At 55.2% G+C, this 24,391-nt stretch overlaps 9 protein-coding genes across 9 annotated transcripts; 1 reads left to right on the top strand and 8 right to left on the bottom strand.

The window, feature by feature from the left end:
- Nucleotides 1-1,280: 1,280 nt before the first annotated feature.
- On the bottom strand, nucleotides 1,281-2,550 carry V2A60_004805 (uncharacterized protein; the record flags this gene model as incomplete). Its single annotated transcript, XM_083256119.1, has 2 exons — nucleotides 1,281-2,403; nucleotides 2,477-2,550. 2 exons carry the CDS (start codon nucleotides 2,548-2,550, stop codon nucleotides 1,281-1,283), a joined length of 1,197 nt encoding a protein of 398 aa, XP_083112245.1.
- Nucleotides 2,551-3,680: 1,130 nt separating this feature from the next.
- On the bottom strand, nucleotides 3,681-4,181 carry V2A60_004804 (uncharacterized protein; the record flags this gene model as incomplete). Its single annotated transcript, XM_083256118.1, has 1 exon — nucleotides 3,681-4,181. The coding sequence occupies one exon, from the start codon at nucleotides 4,179-4,181 to the stop codon at nucleotides 3,681-3,683; it is 501 nt and encodes a 166-aa protein (XP_083112244.1).
- Nucleotides 4,182-4,681: 500 nt separating this feature from the next.
- On the bottom strand, nucleotides 4,682-5,219 carry V2A60_004803 (Dabb family protein; the record flags this gene model as incomplete). Its single annotated transcript, XM_083256117.1, has 3 exons — nucleotides 4,682-4,840; nucleotides 4,980-5,090; nucleotides 5,151-5,219. 3 exons carry the CDS (start codon nucleotides 5,217-5,219, stop codon nucleotides 4,682-4,684), a joined length of 339 nt encoding a protein of 112 aa, XP_083112243.1.
- A 650-nt stretch (nucleotides 5,220-5,869) lies between these two features.
- V2A60_004802 (Zn(II)2Cys6 transcription factor domain-containing protein) lies at nucleotides 5,870-7,483 on the bottom strand (the record flags this gene model as incomplete). The annotated part of the gene is made up of 1 exon (XM_083256116.1): nucleotides 5,870-7,483. The coding sequence occupies one exon, from the start codon at nucleotides 7,481-7,483 to the stop codon at nucleotides 5,870-5,872; it is 1,614 nt and encodes a 537-aa protein (XP_083112242.1).
- Nucleotides 7,484-7,797: 314 nt separating this feature from the next.
- V2A60_004801 (Alpha/Beta hydrolase protein) lies at nucleotides 7,798-9,225 on the top strand (the record flags this gene model as incomplete). Its single annotated transcript, XM_083256115.1, has 1 exon — nucleotides 7,798-9,225. The coding sequence occupies one exon, from the start codon at nucleotides 7,798-7,800 to the stop codon at nucleotides 9,223-9,225; it is 1,428 nt and encodes a 475-aa protein (XP_083112241.1).
- Nucleotides 9,226-10,381: 1,156 nt separating this feature from the next.
- V2A60_004800 (uncharacterized protein) lies at nucleotides 10,382-10,882 on the bottom strand (the record flags this gene model as incomplete). Its single annotated transcript, XM_083256114.1, has 1 exon — nucleotides 10,382-10,882. The coding sequence occupies one exon, from the start codon at nucleotides 10,880-10,882 to the stop codon at nucleotides 10,382-10,384; it is 501 nt and encodes a 166-aa protein (XP_083112240.1).
- A 1,399-nt stretch (nucleotides 10,883-12,281) lies between these two features.
- On the bottom strand, nucleotides 12,282-14,217 carry V2A60_004799 (major facilitator superfamily domain-containing protein; the record flags this gene model as incomplete). Its single annotated transcript, XM_083256113.1, has 5 exons — nucleotides 12,282-12,498; nucleotides 12,592-12,689; nucleotides 12,798-13,087; nucleotides 13,159-13,850; nucleotides 14,036-14,217. 5 exons carry the CDS (start codon nucleotides 14,215-14,217, stop codon nucleotides 12,282-12,284), a joined length of 1,479 nt encoding a protein of 492 aa, XP_083112239.1.
- Nucleotides 14,218-15,270: 1,053 nt separating this feature from the next.
- Nucleotides 15,271-16,746, bottom strand: V2A60_004798 (uncharacterized protein; the record flags this gene model as incomplete). Its single annotated transcript, XM_083256112.1, has 1 exon — nucleotides 15,271-16,746. The coding sequence occupies one exon, from the start codon at nucleotides 16,744-16,746 to the stop codon at nucleotides 15,271-15,273; it is 1,476 nt and encodes a 491-aa protein (XP_083112238.1).
- Nucleotides 16,747-21,666: 4,920 nt separating this feature from the next.
- V2A60_004797 (ribonuclease T2-like protein) lies at nucleotides 21,667-22,556 on the bottom strand (the record flags this gene model as incomplete). The annotated part of the gene is made up of 2 exons (XM_083256111.1): nucleotides 21,667-22,235; nucleotides 22,367-22,556. The coding sequence occupies 2 exons, from the start codon at nucleotides 22,554-22,556 to the stop codon at nucleotides 21,667-21,669; spliced, it is 759 nt and encodes a 252-aa protein (XP_083112237.1).
- Between the last annotated feature and the right edge of the window lie 1,835 nt (nucleotides 22,557-24,391).

Raw genomic sequence — 24,391 nt, 5'->3', positions numbered from 1 at the left:
CAGTCTCCGCTTCAAGCGCCCCCAATATGTCGCATCATCGGCCAGCTCGAATCTCCCGACAGGGAAACGGTGTTGTGAGTATCATCGATCATGAGCAATTCCGCCAGTAAGACATGATCCGGCTAATCAGAAGCGTTTTGCGTCGTCGGCTCCGGCTTTTCAGGGCGGTTTTTCGATGGCTATACGTCGTTCCCATGAACCCCTGCATATTTGCCAGTATGTCGAGGCACCATATTCGTCGTACCGTCCAAAATTATCGGCGTCGAAGAACAATGAAAATACAGGTTTCCAATAGCTCTGGCTCATATATTACAGCTATTCCTGCGCGAGTTGCCTTTCCAGTTTGTCTGCCTCTGCCTCCGCCTTTGTCATGAGGCTTGTGAACAGAAAGTTGCTCATAGCGTGTAGCTGCCCGTACAACGGTTTCCGTGTGCGACTCGTTCATTTACTTCTTCCTGGAGGAAGCCAGACTCTACGAGCCTGTTTTGCAGGGCTAGCAACGACGCAGTCTTGAAGACGTCGTGCGACGTACATTTTACGGACAGGCTTGGATGGCTTCTAGTACAGCATGACTCCTTGACCATCTCCAACATAACACTGCTTTCCACTTTGGATGCTGATGGCAATGCCGTGGATCGAACGGCCAGCAATCCGAGCAACCTCAAAAGAAAGGCGCTGGTGCCAGGCTCGGCATAGGGGAAAGCTTGCATAACTCTTTTACAGTGATGAGTAAAACCACACGACTGACTGAATAAAGCAACACAAATGAATCCAGGAATTTGCAGTGAAATGCAACGATTTGGGGTCAAACGTGCTCAAAGACTCATCAGTGAGCTCGTATGAGTCCGCGCAAAACCCCCCCAGTGCAGTGAGACGGACGATGCGCGAATCTTGATCGCACCGCGATTACCCAATACCGTCAAGTAGAGTGTAAGGCGCGGCATCAGCTGAGATGTGGTATCCCGTGCAATAGCGGTTGAGTGTCAGTGAGATATCGCAGCTGGGAGGAATTTTTTACATTGTGTCCGCAGATGTTAAATCACGATGTACAAATCATCGGCCGAGAAATGACGTATTGACCATTATATACATACGCACACAGCTTTTCTCTCAATGTCTCATTTCCGAAAAAATTCAAAGCACGCGCCAGCGCTCAAGAAGAAAAAAATGAGTGTGTGGGTGGTAGTAGTGCAGATAAAAATCGTTCCAACTGCATATCATCAAAAGCAACTGACAGTATGATTTCTACCAAGATTTTTTTTCTTCCCTTTTCACTCTCTTTAATCACGTCTTCCATCTCTGTCGACTTCAAACGAGAATTGACCAAGCGTCTCGCCGCCTTGCCCCGGATGACCTAGTGGCGGCGCGCCAGGCCGACTGTTGCCACTATCGAGACGCTGCGCAATCTGCTCGGCGACCTCGCGCGGCTGCTGCTGCTGTCTGAGGCCCATGGCACTGATGGGCACGGGACCTCGGAAAGTGGTATCTACGTAGGGCTCGTACTCTGGGCCGGGGTACCCAACATCAGCAGCGACTCCGTCAATCATGCGCGCCTCGCGGCGCTCCTGCAACGCAGCAGCACTGGCCGGAATATCGCTCCCGACCCCGGTGCTGAGGGCAAAGTCGCGGTCGCGGCGGATGTCACTGAGGCCTGAGGTGGTGCGCTCCACGGCCCAGGGTGCTTGCTGGGACTGAGAAGCCGAACCCGGGATCGGCCTGCGGTGGTAGATGGGACCCGAAACTGTACTGTTGGCACCCTCACCGAAGCCGACCAGCGAGGCCGATCCGTCATCGCTCATCCTGTCCTCGTAGCCGCCGACAGAGCGGGTGGCGATTCCCTCGTCCATATCCTCATCCATGGCGTCGGGTTCCGCCGCCATGCTCGCGACAGACTCGGCCGTTTCGCGGTAATTGGTATCTGTGCTAAACATGTCCTCATCCCTGTCGGCGACTGTCTGTCGCGAGCCTGCGCCTTCGTCATGATGGCTGCTTTCTGTAGCACTGGCAGTGCCCACGGTGCTCATCTTGGTGACGGCGACAGGCTGACCGTTGACGTCGAAATACGATGGTGTGAGGTTATGCGACGCTGGAAAGTTGGCGGGGAAGCCCGTGGTTGAGGTCGGCGTCGTCTGCGGAGAGAGGGATGAAGCACCGCCTGGGCCGCCGCCAGTCGTTCCACCGAGAGATATAGGCTGGGGCGGCGGCGCGCGCAGCGTCGACACGCGCTCGAGGCCGGCAAGGCGGGAGATGCGATCGGCTCGTTCAGCTTCGAGGCTCGTGGTGGAAGGTGTGTGCTGGTGCCCGCGGCCGAGGGGCCCGCCAGGAAGGTGGCCACGGTGGCCATCCTTGATAGCGGTCGTAGAGAGCGCAGAGAGCGAGGTTGTGGTGCTGGTCGGAGTGCCACTAGGAGTACAACAAATGTGTGAGCAACCCTGAGGGGAGGGCGACAAACGGATTCACGACGCAAGAGACGTACGGTATTTCAGACGGGGTGTCTGGGTTCGAGCCCGGCTGAGGGATGTTGATATAAGCAGGCGGCGCCTGCGCCATTGTGAAGAGATCTGTACCGAATGGAGAGGAATGTGGTAGGAAGCGGGCTGGCTGCGAGCAAGTTGTCGAAGCGTGGGCCGGTGATGACGCAACGGTGCCAAGTGTTGAACGCCGATGATGTAGCCGGCAGGAGCAGAGAGCAGGGTCAGGTCGAAAGGGGGTGCAGGCAGTAGGAAGCGCAACGCAGAGATTGTACGATGGCTCAACGGCCTGATAGAAATAGTTCAGAAATCAAGACGTGGCAGGAAGCGGCTTGCGACAAGAAAGTCGAGATGTAGTGAGGAAAACGAAGTGGTGCAAGTCAAACAGCACGATGGCTGCCTTTGCTGTAAGTACATGGAGTCGCCTGGCAGCCTAAGAGCAAGCCTTGCAAGGTTCCGGTACCTAAGTAATCAGGTATGCTTGGGCGGCAATGAAGTACAGGAACCCGAGATGCCTACAGAGGTACCAGGATAAGTACCTACCTACGTACCAGCTGGGGGATCAGAGCATGGTTGGAGAGGGGGCGCTAAAACAGCCTTAGATCGCCTGGAGCGCGGGGTTGAGCCACTGATGAAGCCCTCTAGAGGTGGTGTAGACGTTGTTTAGGGGCGTACCTGCCGCTGTCTGGCGAAACGTCCACTCTTCATAGGGAGGTACCTACCTACCTTAGGTAGTGGACGGCCCCTAAAGATACAGTGACTTGTGCTGGCAATTTATAGCGAGAGGCAGGGCAGAGTTGGACATGTACGTTCCATTCCTAGGTGTCGGTCAGCACTGCACTTGGCCCTGAGAATTACTAGAGCTTTTGAAAAGTGTCATCTCTCGAGTCCTCTAATCAATGAAAGGCGATGCGCAGAGCTCGACTCGGCTTTGCCATGTGACAAATCGCATGCTAGCCTGGCAATGTGAAACAAAACCCATCACCACATCCACCTCGCATGCTCGCCCACCTCGCATGCTCGCCCACCTCACCAGCACGCCGGCAAATCACCTACGAAGACGGCATATCAAACATGATGATGCATGTTTCCATCAGGCCCAAGCATGAAGCCTCTCCGTTTTATTCATCAAAAAAACGCAGTCCTTGTAAAATAGCAAACTCTCGTCTCAACACTACCAGACACTTTTGCTCAGAGTGATCCCCCCTTCTACTCTTCCTCTGATACTTCTGACTCGTCCTCCTCGCGCGTACCAATATCCATCCGTCGCCGCTCCCCCTCTGCCCTTTCTCCCCCCTCCCTTGCCTCCGCGCCCCTGTTCCTCTCCGTCTCCTCGTGCACCGTGGCCTCGCTCTCCCTGCTGTTCTCCATGACGCCCTGCGTCTGCAGCGCCCGCGTCACCTGGTCCGTCCACTCGCGCGCCGTCCGGCTCCGCGCGCCTTTCCTGCCCGGCGGCGGCACCAGGCGCACCACGTTCCAGACCTTGGGGAACTTTTCTTCCATCACCCACCCGATGTGGTCCTTGCGGTTGTCGTCCCATGTCGCGTCGAGGGCGCTCTCCGTCTGCCGCTGCAGCCGCATGCCCGCGCGCCCGCCCCCCGTCACATGCACGATCGTGCCCTTGCGATCAATGTCCGTCTCGAAGAAGAGCCCGCAGTGGTCGGTGTTCCTGCCCACCTTGACGATAAGAAACACCTTGTAGGCTCTCATGTCCCGCGGCGGCTGCTGACGCGTTCTCTCTATCAGCGTCGGGGAAAGGGGATGGTTGGAGGTTGAGTATGCACATTCTCCCTGGCAGTAGTCAGCTCAAGGCGTCTGCCCATACACAGAGGTGTCGCACGGGTCTATGTTTCGGTAATCTCTGCTGGCTGTGTATGTGGCCTGTTGCGCTACACATTAGGTCAGGGGGCCAGACGTCCTCGGCCGAGCACAGGGCTGTATTGTGCAGGACAATATTCGTCTCCCTGTACGACGTTTGATCTTCTCAACAGTTAATAAGGCGCACAGAAATCACTAGAGTGAGGCAAAAACAGAAACGTGATATTCAGGCATTTTGATTGCACATGGTGATACTTGGTGGTGTAGCCTTGACTATGTGTAAATAAATACACAGCTGACGCGCCTGTACAACCTAGACAGCGACGGCCCCGACGAGCCTCATTGGGCCGCACTGTATACCGGTGAGTCTTTTGACCTTTCTACACCCTGTTCTAGTGAAATTCGCCAGGAGTAAAATCGACAACCGTGGGTTTGACAAGGAAGGGGAAGAGCTTCTTGACGTAGGCGAGATGGGCAGGATCCTCCTTCACATAGTAGTCGCGGTCGTCGGAAGACGCAAATTCGACAACGAACACGTGGGAGATTCCATGCTAATGGAACAACGGCAGTCAGCTTGGCGTTTCTGGCGTCGTTGCCTCCGAGTCTCTGGTAGGTCCTCTCGCGCTAGGGCTCAGGTCCCCGACATATGAATCGCATCCAGAAGGGTTGTGCTTGACAGTGTCAGCTTACCTGGAAGCCCTCGATGCTGTTGTCCGTACCACCATAGGAGTGGATGATATAGGGCTTCTTTGTCGTATGGTGAAGGCATTGGTTCTTGAGATCGAGCAACTCTGTGCTCAACTGTTTTGCCTCTGTCAGCTATGGTCCGCCGCAGTATCTTGGGGCCAGCTTCTCGCACACCTCGTCGCGTTGGGCCTTTGTGACTTCGGGCTTGAAGTCGAGCATGACAATGTGTGTAATCGGCGCCATTTTGTATCGAAATTGACAGTTCTCGAATGGTTTGATTGTTGTTGAAAAGAGAATGAGATGCGGTAGGCACGTACGTGGCGGGGCCTATTCTGGCTCGCTGTTGCGGGGTCGCCTGGTGCGTCATGCGAACAAGTAAAGTGAAGTTATCTCTGCCAACTGTTACAACTTGTGTGCTTGCGATAGAGGGTTTGATATCGCAGCTTCCTCATATTACTTTTCCCACATCTACGATAGTTTCAGTTTCTCTGTGCAACGCCAAAGTCATGTCCAAAGCTACCACAATTCCGCGGAGTGGCTCGCCAGCATATTGCCGTGAGGTCGAGTGGCGCAAAAGTGTATTAAATAAGATTTGCGACCATTTCTGTGGCTGCTGTAGACTACGCTTAGTTTCCTGGCCGAAGCAAATCCCCGGACAACTCACGCCTCAAGGGAGAGCTGACTTCAGCCGGAAGCAGATTACAGCGTAAGATTCTCAACAGGGCGAAATGAGGCTTCATCGGGCATACATGCACGGAAATCTGTTTCAAAGTCCCTTGATGATGGCTAATCTTGCTTGCGATGCTGAAATATATCGATGCCGATGTTGAGGCCGAGCCCACGGCCGAAGCCAAAGTCGAGAGCTCAGGTGTCACATGTGAACCGAGAGAACATTAAGAGCCGCTCATGAATCTGAGACCGCTTCTAACCACCTTTAACAGCTGTTTTGTCTCTTCTTGTGCACTTTGAGAGTTTGATGCGCTGCTTCCCGGAGAGTTCTCGATGCCATGTGCCAAAGAGATGTGAAGCAACATGGTGACTCGTAGAAACTGCTCCCTGATCCAATCGGCCTGGCCAACTCTGAGAACTGGCAAAATGAACTTTCCGGATCTTTCTGCAATGAGTTCCATCAGTCGGCTCAGCGGACTCATAACGTGCCAAGGTCCTTGAGCAATAATGTGGCCCCTGTGGTCGCTTGTTGTCGAGCTCCTCTCGATGTGGTTGAGATGCGCCATGGTATCACTGGGGTACACAGTAGACGAATCCATAAAGTCAGATAATAGCATAGGCTGAGATCGATCGCCCAGATAAAATGGCACGCTGTAGCAGATGCCATCTACCAGTCCCTGCACAACCAGCTCGCAAGCCCCTCGGTCCGCCCAGGCCTCAATTTTCCCGCTGGACTCGGCCATGATAACCATCAAAATCAGCCTTTGGACGCGCCAGAGATTCCAAATGGATGCAATTGAGCATGACGCATAGGTTTCGCAGACACCTTGGTAGGCCGGAATGGACGAGGACATCTGCTCTCTGGACAGCCTCAATGGCTTCCAGTGTCGAGGTACAAGCTGCTCCCAAGCAAGCAGCTGATTTTCGATCCTCCTTGCTTCTTGTATCTGGCTGGTAAGAACAGACCGCAGCTCGGTCGTTTCCAGGCTTTGATTCACCACCTGCTTGTGGCGGGCTTGCAGGAGAGCAACGTCTGCGCCGATAGTATCCAGGACCGAGCTGGGGTTGCCGGCGTGTACGCTCGCCGGCGAGCACGCGCCGCACAGTGGTCTCTTCTCCCGTATCGCAGAGGCAATTTCGGTGTGAAATACGAAGCTCTGGATACTATTACCGGCGCTCGAAGGCCCGTCTGTCGCCAGGTACGGCAGCAACGACACGGCGCCGCTCTGGTGGACTCTCGTGGCCGGTCGCAGGTTATACACAGCAGCAATGTTCTCGTACTGCTGCAATGCCACAACGGCCATGACCGTGGCCGGTTTTCGCCTCTCCGCGTCGTCCTGCAGAGCCTTGAGGATGCTGCTGACGGCCGCTGCGTAAGCCGTTCTCGGCATGGGCATGGCCTTGGGCCCGTGACGCCACAAGGACAAGACCATTGTGGCGGTCGCCTCAACGGCCAGCTCGAGAGGCGATCCTGCCGGCTGCGCATTGTACGTGGGGATGAGCATCTCGAAGAAGCCTCGTGCCGACGCCGTCTCCCTTCCCTTGCTCGCGTACTGCCCGAGGAAGAAGGGGACTGCGCTGTCGGGCTCTGCGAGGCTGCGCAGACCAGGTGTACGCACCGAGGCGCAGTGCGAGCCGGCTCGCCGCTCAGTGCTCTTGGCGACGACGAATTTGTGAGTCTGGTCCTTGAACTTGAGACGCCGGACAGGTTTGGCATCGTACCCTCCACAGCGCAGGCGCAGTCGTCGGCAAGGGCCACAGGCGGGATTCGCCTCATCGCATTTGACGCGGCGCTGCTTACAGGTGACGCAGCCTTTTGAACGCCCATGGTTGACCATGATGGCACAGGGTCCCGTCCTTTTGTTCCGAAATGAGAAAGATTTTTGCGAGGCTGGAGTGGCCGAAACGTCATATGCATCTTTATATCTAGTTGAGCTCCGCTGCTGACGCAAAGCTATCTAGTCCTGGAGCTAGCGATCAATCGGTTTGGGTTGAGGCTGGGCGCACACAGCCAATGATGATACGCCATCGCAAAAAGAGTACTCGATTAAGTCTAGTGGGTTCGGAGCGAACGGTGATGTTGGAATTGTCGAACAAGTAGAGTTAATGTGAAGAAGACGACATATAAATAGAGAGAAAGAAGACAGTCAACATGGGAACATATGACATCTCCGGCAGACTGTACTTCTTCATTGACAGTTTGATATCAAAATCACCAATCTTCTGTCCCGTCTTTACAAACGCAATTAGCATGAGGTTCTTGGGAGCTCTTACAACAGCGCTGTTGTATATGCAACCAGCGTCCGCGGCGTCCGCAGCCAACAACGCCACCGACGAGCCCACGCTGCCGCTGAGCTCCGACACGACCTTTAACTTCCAGTTCCTCATCGCTCTCGGCAACGCATTGAGCGGCGGCTCCGACATTGGGCCCGTGCTGGGCGCCGCACGCAACATCGTGCCGGGCGACATGGCGTCGTACAGCGCCGAGTTTCACGCCCTCGCGCTGGCGACCAAGGCGCAGGCCGAGGACCCGGCCAACGCCTACGACGCCGTCAACGTCCGGGACACGTGGTTCTCGGCCTCGCACTACTTTCGGCGCGCCGACTTTTACCTCCACGGCAACTGGAGCGACCCGCGCCTGGACTCGTACTGGGCCGAGCAGACGGCCGCGTTCGACCGCGCCCGCGCCGCGCTGCCGTTCCCCAACCACCGCGTGCGCATCCCGGCGTCGTCGTCGTCGTCGTCTTCGGGGGGCGGCGGCGGCGGCAACTTTACCGTCGAGGCCATCTGGTACGGAGTCGACGACGAGCCGCGGCGGCGGCCGACGCTCATCGTCGGCAACGGCTTCGACGCCGCGCAGGAGGACTCGTACCACTACTTTGTCGCGGCCGCGCTGGCCCGCGGCTGGAACTGCATCACCTACGAGGGCCCCGGGCAATGCACCGTGCGGCGCGACCAGGACGCGGGCTTCATCCCGGACTGGGAGCGCGTGGTCACGCCCGTCGTCGACTACGTGCTCTCGGAAAAGGCCGGCCGCGTCGACCCGGACCGCCTCGTGCTCGTCGGCAACTCCTTTGGCGGGTACCTGGCGGCGCGCGCGGCGGCCTTTGAGCCGCGCCTGTCGGCCGCGGTGCTCGTCGACGGCGTGTGGGACGCGTACGACGGCTTCCGGGCGCTGTTCCCGCCCGAGGTGGTGGCGCTCTACGAGGCCGGCGACCACGCCGCCTTCGACGAGAGGGTCCTCGCGCTGCGCGCGTCCGGCAACCTCTCCACCATGGCTGCGTGGGGCGTCGACCAGGGCCTGTGGTCGTTTCGCACGCGCTCGCCGTCGGCGCTCTTCACGCAGGGCAGGGCCTATCACCTCCGGGACGTGGCGCACCGGATCCGCGTGCCCGTCTTCGTGGGCGACGCCGCGTACGACAACTCGTTCCCGGGACAGCCGGCCAAGGTCAAGGAGGCCATTGGCGACAACGCCACGCTGCACCGCTTCGAGGGCACGGCGGGCTACCACTGCCAGACGGCGGCGCTGCAGGAGCTGTCGCGGACCATGTTTGCCTGGCTCGGCAAGACTCTTGGCTAGATATGGGAACACGGGGGATAAGGAGGGGGGAAGGGGGGGGAAGTCACTACTGAAGGTATCGGATAGCACAACTAAGTAGTATTATGCACTTCATCCAGCGGACCACTTACATGAGTTGGTCGGCAACGGACCCCGGTGTGGAAAAGTATCTTAGGCCTTGAAATAAAGACCACCATTTGTATACGAAATGTTGCTGGGACTACCGTCATTAACCGTTAACATTGTCTGACGAAATACATATTCTGTTAGAAAACATTTATCGGCAGTGCTCAGGAGCGGATGTCGATCGTGGTCGATCAGGCGTATCACAGTCAGACACCGCAATATGACGATTCGGCAGTGAGGCGGGCGGGGTTTCGGGACCGTTGCTATAACCGAATGTCTCGCTTTTTGGCCGGAAAGAACATGTGCCGTCATTCTCAACAACTGGACAGCCTCGGCAAAACAAAGAGTGCAGAATTCGGGTGCGGTTCAGGTGCGATTTAGCTGTAATGTAGGGAATGCCATTGTTGTTCTATAACATGAAAATGCTTCGCTCATCTTGAAAAACAAAGGAATAAAAAACGACCAGAAGAAGCAGGAGGTATCTTGAATATATACATGTAGTGTAGGGAGATGTCGGCACCAGCCCTCGTGGCATGAGCTTCTCTCTCCCTTTTGCCAGTCAACTCGCAATCACACCGATTTATCTGAGACATCTGGGGCCAGCATGGTCGTCTGCCACCCTCCTCTACTCCGTACACAAGAATGAAATGGTCAAGACGAGGGAAAGAGTGAGGTCGGCATGCTTTGTTCTAGCCGCTTGGATTGATGCGGCCTCCTCCTTTTTCTCACAGGCCTTCTGTCCTGCGCCGAGGACCTGGCCAGCTGATTCTGAGCCCTCTCTGCAAGACCAACAGCTTTTAGTCCGTGCCAAAGTCTAAGAATGTCTCACCCATCTTGAGAGGCCGCCGCCGCCCCATTTCCGCCCATGCGTAATCTTGTTGAGATTCTTTCTTTTTTTTTGGTGTGTGTGTGTGTGTGTGTGTTCACAAAGCGCCAGTTGAAAGGTTGTGCACACACTCACACACGCACGCCAACATATTTTGTGCGGCATAAAAAACGGAGTTTTCCCAAATCCCCCCCCTTGCTTGCTCTTTCTTTCTCTTGATTTCTCTCAGACAAGGGCCATCCCGAGCGTCATCAGCCCCAGGGACGCGACCAGCGCGAGGAAGCCCGGGTCCGAGGGGCTCGTCGCGGCCGCCGGCCCGGCCCCCGCGGCGGCGGCGGCGCTGCTCACGACGACGGGCACCTTTGTGTTTGTGGGCAGGACCGTCTCGGCGGCGGGCGTCTTGACCCTGGTCGGGCGCGGCTGGCTGTCGTCGGTGAGGCTGTCGCGGTCGCTGATGACGTCGCCACCACCACCACCACTGCTTACATGAACAGCGGCAGCCGGCGCCGGCGGCGGCCTCGTGTCCCGCACGCCCGTCGGCCGCTCGACCTCGACGACGAATCCGGGCGCGGCGGTATGCTGCTGCGCTGGTGGTGCTTGGCGGTCCGGGCCGCGCCGCCCCCGGGCCGCGGCCATGCCGCTGTTGAAGTGGTGCAGTTGCTGGGCGGTGAGGCAGAAGCCGAGGGCGGCGACGAGGACAAGGACAATGTGTAATGCTCGCGGCATGGTTTCTTTTGCTTTGTCGAGTGGGATGTAAAGACGGACGGGATTTTTCGAAGAAAAAAAAAATAAAGAATGAAGGAAATGGAAAGGTAGATATGAGTGATGAATGATGCCAGAAAATCCAAAAGAGGGAATAAAACAAGATGGTAAAAGAATAAATAAATAAAACCAATAGGTGAAATAAAAAAAACCAACAAGCACACAAGTGTACAGGATGTTTATATCCCCCCGAAAGAAATCCTTTCTCGGGTTGAGAAGCCGAGAAGAAGAAAGTGGGAGAAGAGCTACAAGAAAGACTACGTAGGGCTGCAGTGCACCATGCTCGCCTTTTAACTAAATACAAATGGGCCATTTCGTCCTTTTTTCTTTTCCCTTTCAGAGAGAGAGAATGAGAGAGAGGATGAGAGACAAAATGAACGCAGAGAGCATGCCCCCGGAAAATGTCTTGGAATTCTCCAATGTCTCAGAACCCTTTCATATAGCTTCTCCGCCCAATCTTGTTGCCCTTTTCCCGCCAGCTACTTGCAACAACAACCCGGATGCAGCACTGACCGGGTATTGGCTCCTCTGCTGAGTCTTGTTCATCTATTTCGTGTATTGTGCATCACGATTTCCTTTGATCAACCCCCCACACCGGTTGGGATAGGACCACCAAGATACCACTCTAGTTTGCCTCGGCTTCTTGCTGGTTCTTCTCTTCTTGTTTTTTTTTTCTCTAAATTGAGATGGCGCTTGCTAGTCTTCTTTATATTTTTGGCATTGCTATCTGAACTCGCCCCTTTTCTGGTAGGGGTCTGTTTGGTTGCTGGTAGATCAAATTCCCCCATGTTTCACGCATTACTTTCTTTCTCTCACGTTTCTTCCATTTTATTTCCCACCCCTTTTTTGCCTCTTGGTCTCGCTCTCTCTCTCACTTTCTCTCTCCGTCTTCCTTCTTTTTGCCCATGGAAAATAGGCAGAGACATGGATGAGCGGCTGCATATTTTGTGCCGTGCACGGGGCAACAGTGTTTGTTACAGAAACATTCCAGTCCAAGGGCTCACCAGAGGGCCAAAGAACCACTTGCCACTCCCCCGCGGGGGAAAAGGGGACAATCAGTAAAAAAGGTCAAAGAGTGGGGGAATGCATTTCTCGGGCGAGACTGATTGATTCAGGTAAAACAGAATTCATACTCGCCGCATTCACCTGTCCGCGTGGTAGCTAAATTGTCTGGGATTCATGGGACATTCGCACATTCTTCACGAGTAGTTGGCCTCCGAGGAAGCCAATGCAACGCTACTGCGTGCGGCACGCTGCAGGAGTTTTGGGGTGAAAAAAAAAAGGGATTGCGGGGTTCTTCTTCTTCTCTTCTACTTCTTCTTCTTTGTTATACCCATCTAATAGTGCCAATGCTCTACACTTTCTATATCATATATATGTAATGGGGGCTCTCATCGCCCAGCTCCCGCAGCTCGTCATCCGACATGTTCTGGTATTTCTCCTTGACGGCGCCGGCAGCGCGTCGCTCGTTCTCGCGCCGGTACCACGCCCACAGCAGGCCGTAGATGAGCGTGCCCATGGCCACCATGGAGAGCGTCACGGCGTGTCCGCGGATGAAGCGCGGCGCATCCGGCGTTGGACTATATTACAGAAAAAAAACAGTCAATAACAACCCAAGAAGAAAAAAGCAAATCACTGTAATGTCCAAACGGGAGAAGGGGGGGTTCGCGTACTAGATGAAAGACGACATGATGCCCGAGGCATTGCCAATGGTAAGCTGCATGCCGGTCGCGGTGGTCCGCTTCCCGTACCGGGGCGAGTTGTTGGGGAGCTGCGACGACCGGTCAGTACGTTTCTCTCTCTCTCTATGCTCCCGTCTCGTCTCGGTAAACCATGGGTCAAACAACAACAACAACAACAACAACAACCACGTTCTTACCCAGGCCAGTGGCAGGCCCACGACAATGTAGAGCCCTGCCGCCACGAGAAAGCACGCAAAGTAGTGCACGCCCGAGGACGCGTCGGACAGCAAGACTGCGTAGCCGACGACGCTGACGACGCCAAAGATGACGCAAAACAGGCCGCGCTTCTGCGTCCGGTCCGACACCGTGGCAATGGCCATGTACGCGGCGGCACCCAGAAAGTAGCACGGGATCGTGAGCAGCTGCACCTGCGCCGGCGTCCACTTGCCCAAGCCTTTGATGATGGTAGGCAGAAATGTCGAATAGCCTATCCCATTAAAAAAAAAGGCAAATAGTCAGCAAGATTTCAAAAGCCCTTGTTCATGTCCAGCCCCCTACCGTACAACATGGTGTCGACGCCAAACTGGGCGACGCAAAACGCCCACACCTTCCAGTCCCTAAAGGCGGCGTTGACGTCACGGAAGCTAAACTCCCTGCTCGACGCCGTGTTGCCGTACTCGCGGCGGTGGCGGAGCTCCATGAGGGCCCTCTCGCCGGCGGAGAGGAAGCGGGCCGAGCCGGGGTCGTTGGGGAGGGCGGCGTAGGCGGCGACGCCGAGCAGGACGCTGGGGATTCCCTCGAGGACGAGGATCCAGCGCCAGCCGCGCAGGCCGGCGACGCCGTCCATGTGGCCGATGCCAAAGGCCAGCAGGCCGCCGAGGGCGCCGGCGACGGCGGCGCTGACAAAGAGGTAGCCGACGCGGCGGGCCAGCTCGCGGCGGGCGTAGAAGAGCGTCAGGTAGACGGCGAGCCCCGGGAAGAGGCCCGCCTCGACGGCGCCCAGCACCAGCCGGCACGCCAGCAGGCCGCCGTACGAGCCGGCCAGGCCCGACAGCGTCGCCACCAGGCCCCAGGCGACCGCCAGCGCCGCGATCCACCGCCGCGGCGTGAACCGCTTGAGCACCAGGTTCGACGGCACCTCGAGCAGCAGGTACGGCACGAAGAAGACGGACACGGCCGTCTGGAACTGCGTCGGCGTGAGCCGCAGGTCCTCCTCGAGCCCGTACAGGCGCGCGTTGCCAATGTTGACGCTGAAGACCAAAGATGGGGTCAGCAAATCCGAGGAGGTCTCGTCATCTTGCTCATCATCAATTCGGGGAAATCAGGGGGGAAAAAGTTAAAAGGACAACACCGTCTCCGTGTCCCCTTTGTCAATCAAAAGGTCGGCCGGGTTCATCATAAACAGACCGCGCACATACAAAACACACGGACTCACCGATCGAGAAAGCTAAACAAGTACAGCATCATGATGAGCGGAATCAGGTGCAGGTCAAGCTTGCGCAAGAGCGTCTGCTCGTCGACCTGCGCGGCACGCGCCTCGAGCTGATCATTGTGCTCAATGGCATCCGTCGTCGTGATTGTTTTCGTCGTCGTCGTCGTCGTCGTCCCGTCAGTCATGGCGTCGTTCCCCCCCTTTTTGATTTGTGCAATTGAGCAGAAAGAGAGAAGAAGAAACAAAAAAAAAGCTCAAAAGTAAGCTTGTTTGAGCATTTGACCTCTTGTGAAGTGAAACCTTGTTTTTTTTTTGGAGACCCCGCTGAAGTGACCGTGGCCGATATCTTTCCTCCCTTTGTCGTCTTTGCACGTTCTTTTTGGAAGAAAAAATTGGATGAGGAAGGAGAGTTCCTTTTTCTTCTTCTTTTCTGGTGGTTCTGTGTCGTCTCTTTTCTCTCTGCGTCGTCATCGTGATTGTCGACTCACAAGAAACTTGATTGTGGAGACCGGACCCAGGCTCGGTCAGCCGCTTTTGACTCGGGTATTGCCCGATTGCGGCGCTCTAATCGCACGACCCGAATTGGGCACAACGATCAAGACATGCAGGGTGCGTCGGATGGCAAATCCTTCCACGTCTGAATTCTTTCTGTACGTGAATATGTACAATGAAAATCGGCATAACCCAACGGTTGTGATGGGCCTTAGCACGTACATGACACGAGCAGCATGACCATCAACCATTTATCAGTGTTAGTTGATTATAATCATTCTCTCTTTGCAAAGTATATGAATTAAGAGTAGATTGCACTATATAACGGAAAATTTTCTCAACAGGCCCCGTCATCTTCCTCGCGGTGCTGCGCAGTGAGGCTTCGACACCAAGACTACTTCTTACACCATGCCTCAACAGGATATCTCATTTTCAAGCGTTCTACTCCAAAGAAAAAAAAAGCCACCAGTGTCCCTGGCTTACAGAGATTCTTTGCTACGCCAATTCCAAGGAAAAAGAAAAGAAAACAAAAACAAGCAAGAAGAGATACAGCAAGTCAGGACAATGTAGATTGTAGCCTGGTGCGTTGGGCACGCATGCAGACTGATATATACACAGTAGAGAGTCGAAAAAATACATCAGTATTACGCCCAACAGAACATCATATGCTTGGCGGCAAGAAAAAGGAGCGTCACGGTCGTTTCGGCTGCTCATCCATCGCGTCGCCGCTCAGCCCCGTGTGCTCCTCATCGATAGTTTTCGGTTGGCATCTCATAAACGGGCCCGCTTTGGTGACCCATGACGGGGTGGCTGTCAATCTCGGCAGCAGATTCGTTGTGCCATTTGTTGGCTGCCAAGTTGTTGTCTGTGCCCAACTCGTGAGCAAAGGTCTGAGGTGGAGGGGCCGATGGTTGCCTGGAGGGTGCCGGGGAGACACTCGAGACGGCGGGGGAGCCCATGTTAGGAACGGCAGCCATGACATGCTCGGAGCCGGGGGAAGGGTGCTCGGGGAGGGCATCAGCACCACCGCTACTCCTGGCAGGGGGCACCGTAGTGGTAGTGCTTCGGCTGGGGCCGTAGCTGGAGCCGTAGGACTCGGGCTTGGCATATCCGGCTCTGCCGTCGCCCATGGCAGTTCCACGGTAGCCCTCGGGGGCGGGCTTGAGAGGACCGCGGACGGGGACCGGACGGAATGCGGCGGTGGACTCGTGAGACATGGGGCGTGCACCGCCGACGGGGACCTCGGAGGCGCCGGCCATCATGTCTGGGTCGGGTTTGGCAGAGCGGCCGCGTCGTCTGCAGCAACAGAACAAGGCAGCGGCAATGATAGAGAGGGCGGCGACGCCAACACCGGCGCCGATACCAGCCTTGGCACCAGTACTGAGCCCTCCGCTATCCTTGCTGCCACCACCGTTGCCGCCGTTGCCGCCGTTGCCGCCGTTGCCTCCAGTGGAAGTATCGCCGGTCGGAGTGCTCTCGGAGCTGCCCAAAGTCGACGTGACGACGAGGGCGGTAACGATCCTGGTGCTGGTGACAGTGGTGGTAGACTTGGCATTGGCCTGCATTGTCTCGGTATCGGTGCTGGTGATGGTCGTGGTAGTGAGGGCTGTAGAGACGACGTTCTTGGTGACTGTTACATAGGCGACTGCAGGATAGGTGGTGAACGTCTCGGTGATTGTCTTGGTGGCACGTTTTTCCAATGGGACGCGGAGAGCGACGAAGGGAGTGGAGGTGGGCGCAGTCGTAGCAGAAGTCGTAGCAGCAGCAGAAACAGTAGCATAAGCAGCAGCAGAAGCTGGAGCAGGAGCAGTAGCTGGAGCAGCGGGAGCGACGGCACGCCTGTCAATCTTGGTTGTTGTCGTTATCCAGGAGGTGATCGTAGCAACGTCGTTGTCGCTGCTGGTGACGGTGATGGTGGTGAAGACGGTGCTCGTGTCGGTAATCGTGGTAACTTTGGTGGAGCCGGAGACAGTGGTGGTCGAGGTGGCTTTGGCAGAACCGGTGGAAGTCGTAGTGATGGTGACGGTGGAATCCGAACCACTGCCGCCGTCGGTCGTGGAAGGCGAGGGGCTCGAGGTCGGGCTGGCAGTCGTGCTGGACGGGCTGGAACCGGGTGAAGCACTGGAGCCAGCAGAAGAGCCACCGGAACTCTGACGACGGACAATGGAAGCGTTGGCCGTGGCGGCAAGGGCCGCGAGGCCGATGGCCAAGGAGAAGCGCATATCGACAATCAAAAGAGTCGAAAATTCGGATCAGGAGTCGGCACCGATAACCGCCTCGGTCGAAGAGGCGGGGGGGGCGGTGATGCGGCCACGCAAGAATCAGTCGTCAATGGCGGGCCAAGGGGATGACGATCGGTTCGGGCTGCTGGAAGAGAAAGGGAGACGGTTAAAGGAAAACTGTCGAGGTCGGTGGTTACAAAACGAATGAAATGAGAAAGGAGAGGGGCGACAAGGCGCAAGTAGGCGATTACAAAAAAGAAGAAGAATAAGAGGGGGGGTGTTGGGAAAGAATGGAAGGGTCAGAAAACAGGGAATGGTGATGTTGACCGAAAAAGAAGAAGAAAGGGTGGCAGAAGAGGAGGCTGTGGCGGCGGAAGTGACTTGGGGTGGCCAGACCAGGTTAGAAGACTGAGTAAAAGGGACAGCAACGTCGCCGGGCCACTGGACTGGACAGAGGCAGGGAAAAAATGGAGCAGGCGCAGCCGAATCAGCAGCACAAAGACTACAGCGGAGCAGGTCGAGAATACAGCGGATGAGGAGGAGGCGGTAGGAGGCAGGAGGCTACGGATTACAGTGGTTGGGTATCTGTGCGGCGGTCGAGGCTACCTCCCATGCGGCTGCAGGGTTTTGCATCGGACAGAGACGCTGTGCCGTGAGCATGCACGGCACAGGTTGCGGGTGCAGGTGCAGGTGCAGACGGTACCTAGGTGGGAAGCCAAGTAAGTAGCCTGGTGAGGCGATCCGAGACGAGGCAGCAAAGAGAAGCAATTGCGCGGATGAGAGCCGAGAAACTTTTCAGTTCTTTTGCATGGTAAAAAAAACGGTACAGATATCTTGAAGCTTCTGTTTCTTTGTTTTTTTTTCTTTTAATTCTATTGGTCATCAAAGGTCAACAGCAGAAGAAACAAGATGCGAGGTCAAGCTACCTACCTACCTACTCGGTAATCCGTACAGAATACAGGCACTATTGGTAGGTAGACCGTAGAACACACTCGACACGGCTAGCAGGGCCCCGTGGTTAAGCCTGTTTGGGCCTAGACTTGTGGTGGCGTCACAGTCGCGGCGGTCCCTAAAAATTCTTAATACGAGGCGGGTCGGCAAGTTGTGGTTTTGACAGGTTGATTTTTTTTTTTTTCGTTTTCTTTCTTCCACTTCTGTAGTAATTCTTCTCTCTTTTTCTTTGGTCTCTTTAAAAGGGAAAAATAAAATAAAGACTGCCTTTTTGGGTAGCAGTCTAGGACACTGACGACCCGGTGACGTCGGCAGAAGCAGACGTTTGCAATGTTAATCGTCATTCTTTGTATTTTTTTTTTGACCTCTTCTTTCTTTTTTTTTGTTCGAGGCAAAGTTTAACTAAGCTAGTCTGGATTTGACAAGTAGGGTTTGATAGACGCTACACCACACACCTGACACCACATTGCGCGGGGACAGGTTACTTGCATGTCATCCAAGGGGGGGGAGTGCACAAGACCGACGACATCTCGTAAAAGCGACGCCGAGACACACGAGCCTACTGATTTCTTTGAACCTGTATAATCTCTAGGTCATCTGGCACGGAGAATCTATAAACTGTGCAGATGAATGCACTACTCTGTCCCACTGGGCGCGTCCTTGGTCCCCTCGCGCTCCAGATGTGGTGCCATCTGTCGGCTTGGCGTGATGGTTGCGCGTATCCCCCACATCAAGAGTCAACAAGAACAAGTACCCCTTGATAACAAGTGAAAGTGATTGTCACTGCGGCTGCGTTGGAGTCATGTCATGAGTCGGTACCGTACAGATACTCGGTATGAGATTGTGGGTGAATGTTGGAGGGCGGGGGTCGAGGACTTGGAAGCAGATGGTCAAAATTGGTACATTGGGCACATCCATATCTCTTGTGCATCTCCTCGTCTCTTTTTTCTTTACACGTCTGAATTCTTCGATTTCCATGCAAGATTAATATACACGGCAAGCACCTGCATGAAAAGCAGTTCTTCCGGCATCAGGGCCTCCACCACAAACCAAAAGCTGCCAGGCCGCCCCCGCCTGGCGGGTTCTTGCTGGGCCTTTTTCAGTGGAGAATGTGTCGAGGCCGCCAGCGTCAGTCGGTACTCGGTAAATACTTTCCCTACAGAGTACTATATAAGTAGGGATTACCAGTGTTTGCTTGCTGATAGTAGTACCTTTTTGGTATCAGTAGTTATTTAGTACTTACTCGTCAGACCCTGCCACGAGGAATGTTCACGTCATCATCTCGATAGCAGAGTGAAAAAAAAAGGGTTCTGTATTCGAGTTCACTGCATGCGCGCCTGAATTCCTTTTCTTTTTGTATTTCATTATTGTTTTGTTTTTATTCAATTCGATTCCATTCTGATTATTGTATTGTACATCTTTCAGCATGTATTCAAACCCACCTCACCCAAATCCTCTACGCTTGAGGCCATCGCCAACCAAACCCGCCAAAAATCCCCCCCAAGTATCAGTACTGGTAGTATCAGTAGGCCGCGTATGCACCTCCTCCGCCCAATATAACATACTTATAACAGCTCCCTTTATTATCATGACAGTACTGTGTAATATTCCCCTCGTCGCACCATGATTTATTTATTTTTTTGGCAGACCAACACGCTCTTTCCTTTTTTTTTGGTCCTTTTTTCTTCCCGCCCTGACTAGACGTAAATCATCTGCTTCTTCTTCATGCTGCATCACCACTGAAACCGCACGCGACCACCAACCACCACCATCACCATCACCATCACCATCACCACACAAACACATGCTAACCATCCATCGCCTTGCGCACCATCAGCTGACCCAACCACTCGCTGATACGTTACAAACATAACACCTCTCCCATCAGCATACCTCGCTCAACCAAACTTGCATCCATCTCGCTACTTTGTCAGCTGCCAGCCTTGCACTCAAAACTCGGCTCTGGCCTGCGCCGTATACTCAGTAGTCTCGACTGCGCCACGACGCCCCCGTCTCACTCGGCGGCTCCCTCCCCTCTGTCTGTCTGTCTGTCTGTCTGTCTGTCTGTCTCTCTCTCTTTTAGCTGCTGCGGCTTCTTCGGCCCCATCGCCAATGACGCTACCGTTTTGAAGCCTTTCCTGGTGGGTTCTCAAGGGGGGGAGATAGAGTACTCGGTAGCGCGTGCGCACACCAACTCAGTTCACACACTTTTACTTCTCCCTCCGCAACGCGATCCTGTACTTATTTACTTAGGACCATGTCTGCAATAAATCCGATCCCATCGCCTGCGGCCTCGCCATGTCGCCAGCCTGACTGTTGCAGCTTTTTCGTCGCTTGCTTTGGCCCCTGAACCCAGTCCCCTCCCCAGCCGCTCGTTGCCCTGCGCGCTGTGTCGCGATTCATCCATGTCCTAGGCGGATACTGAGTAGTATATCGAACATGGAATATGCCTGCCTACCTCCCCTCCCTCCCTCCCTCCCTCCCTCCTCTCTCTCAGTCTCTCGCTACTTACGGAGTAGCTCATGCAGATTGACCTGGCCGACGGAAGTTTATCATAATCAGTATCCGTACACTCGCACATATCCGTACACTCTCCCTGCCACTAAACACGGCCTGCCGGTATCGTAAAGCTCAAAGTATTCGGCGCGCCACTCCGGAATGCGAAATCCTCCCATCAAGTTTTCTTGACGAGAAGAAATAACAACGACCAATATCGAACCCCTGGTGCCTGGGCATCCAGCCCACAACAAGCAAGCCTCTTTGGGAATGCCACTGCTTCGCCTCACAACCAGCATGCCTCTTCTGCTCCACACCATTTCATGCAGCCTGTCGTGACCACAATCCAACCACACACCACGAGCTGCAGTCTTGTGACGCTCTTTCTTTTGTCCCTCCCTTTTCGAATTTGCGCTTGAGTCCTGTAAACCTTTCCCCAAGCTCGAGCGCTGGCGGCCTCTGCCACGTCCCGGGAACAGCCAATCATCCGGCGATCAAAACGTGAACCACGACAGCCGCATCCGACTTGCGTTCGAGCAGACATGCCTACGCAGTTTTGAATGCCCCCGATCTCCCCCCCCCCCCCCCCGGGGTTGAACTCATTCAAAGGGGGGCTCTCTCTCAACTGACGTTGTTCGAGGCAAATTTCGTGCCAGCCAGGACAAACCCCTTGTCGTTGGTCACCATAGAACGGCCCTACACAAACAGCAGTCAGCGCAGCCTAGAGGCTGGGTGCGTTTGTAAGAGTCTGGATACGGCCTTGGATTGCCCGCAACTACAGGCACGAGGCAGTAAGTACTCTGTTGAGTGACCAGCAGCGCGACTGACACTCGCATGCTCCGCTTATCGGCTCGGGAACAGGGGCCGCAGTCGGCCGCGGGTAGACGCGGACGCTGCCGTTTTCCTGCGTGGCCTCGGACTATCTTCTATATAGGCGCAGTTAAAACGTCCGCAATCTCGGACAGGCAGGAATTGCTTCCGTGTGTTATGAAGTCCTCAATAAGCAAATGCCGCATCTAGAGACTCGCGAGCTTGCTGGTTGTGAATGCGGCAGCTATTGCCCCTTCCCCCCCTCCACGTACAGTAAGCCTCCTATCAGTACATGGCTTATACCATGATTGGCCTATATCATGATGTAAACCCATGCATTCTACTAGAAAATACAGAGACGTCAGGACCGTCTCTCGTTTTGGGCCAGGCCTCCATAGCACACAAAGAGACAAGCACCATGACTTGTACACGTAGAAATCATAGTAGGGGTTTTTTGGGGTCGTTTGGCATTCATATGACTCTAATCCGTATATACAGAAGAAAACAAGGAACAATACCATATACATCATGTGTCCATTTTCTCATGTCCCCCGGAGCGCCCCAATCGCATCATCGTCAACCTCCGACCCTACCGTACAAACTGCTCCTACCCGCCCCCCCCCTAGCCGTTGAAAGCATGTACCGCTCGCTCCCCCTTGCCAGCTACGCCTTGGGCTTGTACTGGATCTTGCCCGAGCACTTGCTCTTGGGCCCGTCGGGGGCGGCGGCGACGAACTGGCCGTCCTGCAGGGAGCCGCGGACGTTGAAGTGGTACCAGACCTCGTTGAAGACCTTGCCCTTGCAGCCGAGCGTGACGGGCGCGCCGTGCTTCTTGGACAGGGCGCTCTGGATCTGGGCAGTGTCGTACGTCTTGCTCGACGACGGCCGGATGCCCGCGTCGGCGAGCCACTGGTACGTCGGCAGCGTCTTGAAGAGGCCGACGGTGCGCGTGAAGAAGTCGGCCGCCTCCTCGCCGTCGCGGTAGCCGTCGCCGTAGCACGACGGCTCCAGCGTGCTGATGCACGTGCCGTGCTTGCCCCATTCGTGCTCCCAAAACGTCTCGTCGTCGCCCTTGTAGTCCTTCCAGTACTTGCTCATGTAGTCGAGCGTGTCGCCCGCGCCGTTGGCCTGCAGGATCGCCGTCAGGTTCGTGTAGGCCCGGTCCGCGTCGCACTGCGCAGGGTAGCTGCCGTCGCAGTTGTCGGGCCAGAGGCCGTGGATGGTCCAAGAATCTGTTTCAGAAGGAGAGTATTAGAGAAGAAGAAGAAGGAGGAGAAGGAGAAGAAGAAGAAGAGAAGAAAGGGTTTGGAGTCTCGCAGTCTCCGCGTAGAGCCAGAGGCGGTCGCACAACGCAAAAACGTACCAGAAGGACCGGTGGGAGGGCTAGTGTCCCAGAACTGCGTCTGGAGAAGCTGCCCGGCCGGAATGAAGCAGCACGTATCCGCGACGGCGGTAGTGTTGTGGCACGATAGAGGCGAGTCGCTAGGGCACGAGGAGCCGGCAGCCATGGCGCCGGCAGCAAAGGCCAGCATAGGCATCGGCTTTTGCATCATGATGGTGGTGAAGGTGTAGCTGCGGTGTTTTGCTCTTAATCAAAGGAAGCTTGGACCCGTGTGATGCGAGCTACGGCTGTTGTCGTGTTGAAGGTCCAGAGGTTAATCAGAACGTCTGCCGGACACTTGAGGCGGCCACGAACCTCTTTTATAGACGTCCTTTCCTTTTTTTGTGACGGGTCCAATGGATCTGAAGTGAGATCGGCAAAGAAGAAGACAAGAGCTGAAATCTACGTGTTTTCCACTACCTGATTAGTCTAGGTTTATTGGCCAATGCTCCGATGCCCAGCTGACGACTCGGGCGAGTCGGCGGGCACGGCCGTCAGCACACCCAGACCCCCTCGTGCGAGGTCGCCGCCCCGGACGACGAACCCTTTCGATACCGACTTGCCAAACGTGGTGCGGGAGCGACGCCCATTGGGTGGTGAGGAGCAGTTGCCGCATTGAGCAGGTGCCAACGAGACGACGTGACTGGGTCGCAGACTAAATGAGCCTAAGGGGACCATAATGCTCCTTGTGGGTTCCCAAGGGGGGGATTTCACAATGAGCGAGCTCAGGTTCCGCCGATGAGTACAAGACAAAACCCTGGTATGACAAGACATGCTCGTGGTCCCCGTCAGCCACCAGGTAGAGTGATGAAGTGTCAAAAAAGAGAGAAAAGAGCTGCAGGAAAAGCCGATTTGCCGTTGGGGTGCGCCTGGTTGCTGATCTGGTTGGCTAAAGGACACCAGATAATGCCCTCGCTTGTGCTTCTGTCTTCTTTGAAGCGTCGGGAATATTGCCAAAGAAGCAGGTCAATGTTTCACCCCCCCAATACTCCTTCCCGTACAGTGGTAGGTCTACTTACAGGCTGATCGCTTTTTGGTGATCGGTGACCAAACCCCCCTGAAATTAGCGGTCCGTTAGCCAATAGCCTTGGCCGTTGTAGTAAGTAAGCGAAAACTAGCACCGGGGGTTTTTGACAGGACCAAAAGCTCTTTCGTCACTACCAGTAGTTGCTTGGACAGGACGGGGGCGGGGGTGGGTGTGCCGCTGATCAGCGCGATCAACGTCAGACAGTCCGGCGCCATCTTCGGGCAGTCTCTCGTTGCAGCCTGGTTGACAGCCAGATCGGCGCGGATTGTATGGGCGTCCTTTGGGTCGGGGCCGTTTTATGGCCCGCTCTGCGAGGCATGTGAGGCCGACGGAGACGTTGTCGTTTCATCAGTACCAAGATGAAAGGGTGAAGACGTGTGACAAGGTCCTGCAAGGTTTCACATTCCATCTGTCAGTCATACTTCCCAGAAGAGCGGAAGAATCGACCCGTGTCGTGACCAACTGCCTTCTGCTGTGTTGCATCGACTCTTCAACAGGCTACCCAGAACTCTGCATTCAGCCACGATCCGTCCCGTCATCCGGGGGGAAGCAGTTCCCCGGCGCGGATTTCTTGGCACTGATTTTAACGTCTTTTTTTATTATTAGGTCACCCGCTGCCGCACTCGTCCATAGCCAAAACGGCGTCATTTTATGTACAGGGAGAACATGGCTATATATATTCGGTAGGACCGCATAGCCCACTTCAGTTACAAATGGACGTCATCCTACCCAAAAACTATTGTGCAACTGCCGTATTCTCATGGGCTGACCGGCCTCACATCAAGGTGAGTGGTTGCCTAGCAGCAGGAGAAAACAAGCTGGCTCGTACACACACACACACACACACACACGTTCAGGGCAAACTTCGGGATCATGCAGCCATGTGGCAGTGTCCTTCTTTCACCGGCCAGAATTTTCATGATACACAAACATGACGCGAGCATCAATGCCTGGTGCTGTATTCCCTTGTGACAAAAAAA

The sequence above is a fragment of the Cordyceps javanica genome, chromosome 3, assembly GCF_051103115.1.
Source record: "Cordyceps javanica chromosome 3, complete sequence".
Classification (NCBI taxonomy): Eukaryota; Fungi; Ascomycota; class Sordariomycetes; order Hypocreales; family Cordycipitaceae; genus Cordyceps; species Cordyceps javanica.
The sequence above is the reverse complement of the archived record's forward strand: the minus strand, read 5'-3'. Positions and strand labels throughout refer to the sequence as shown.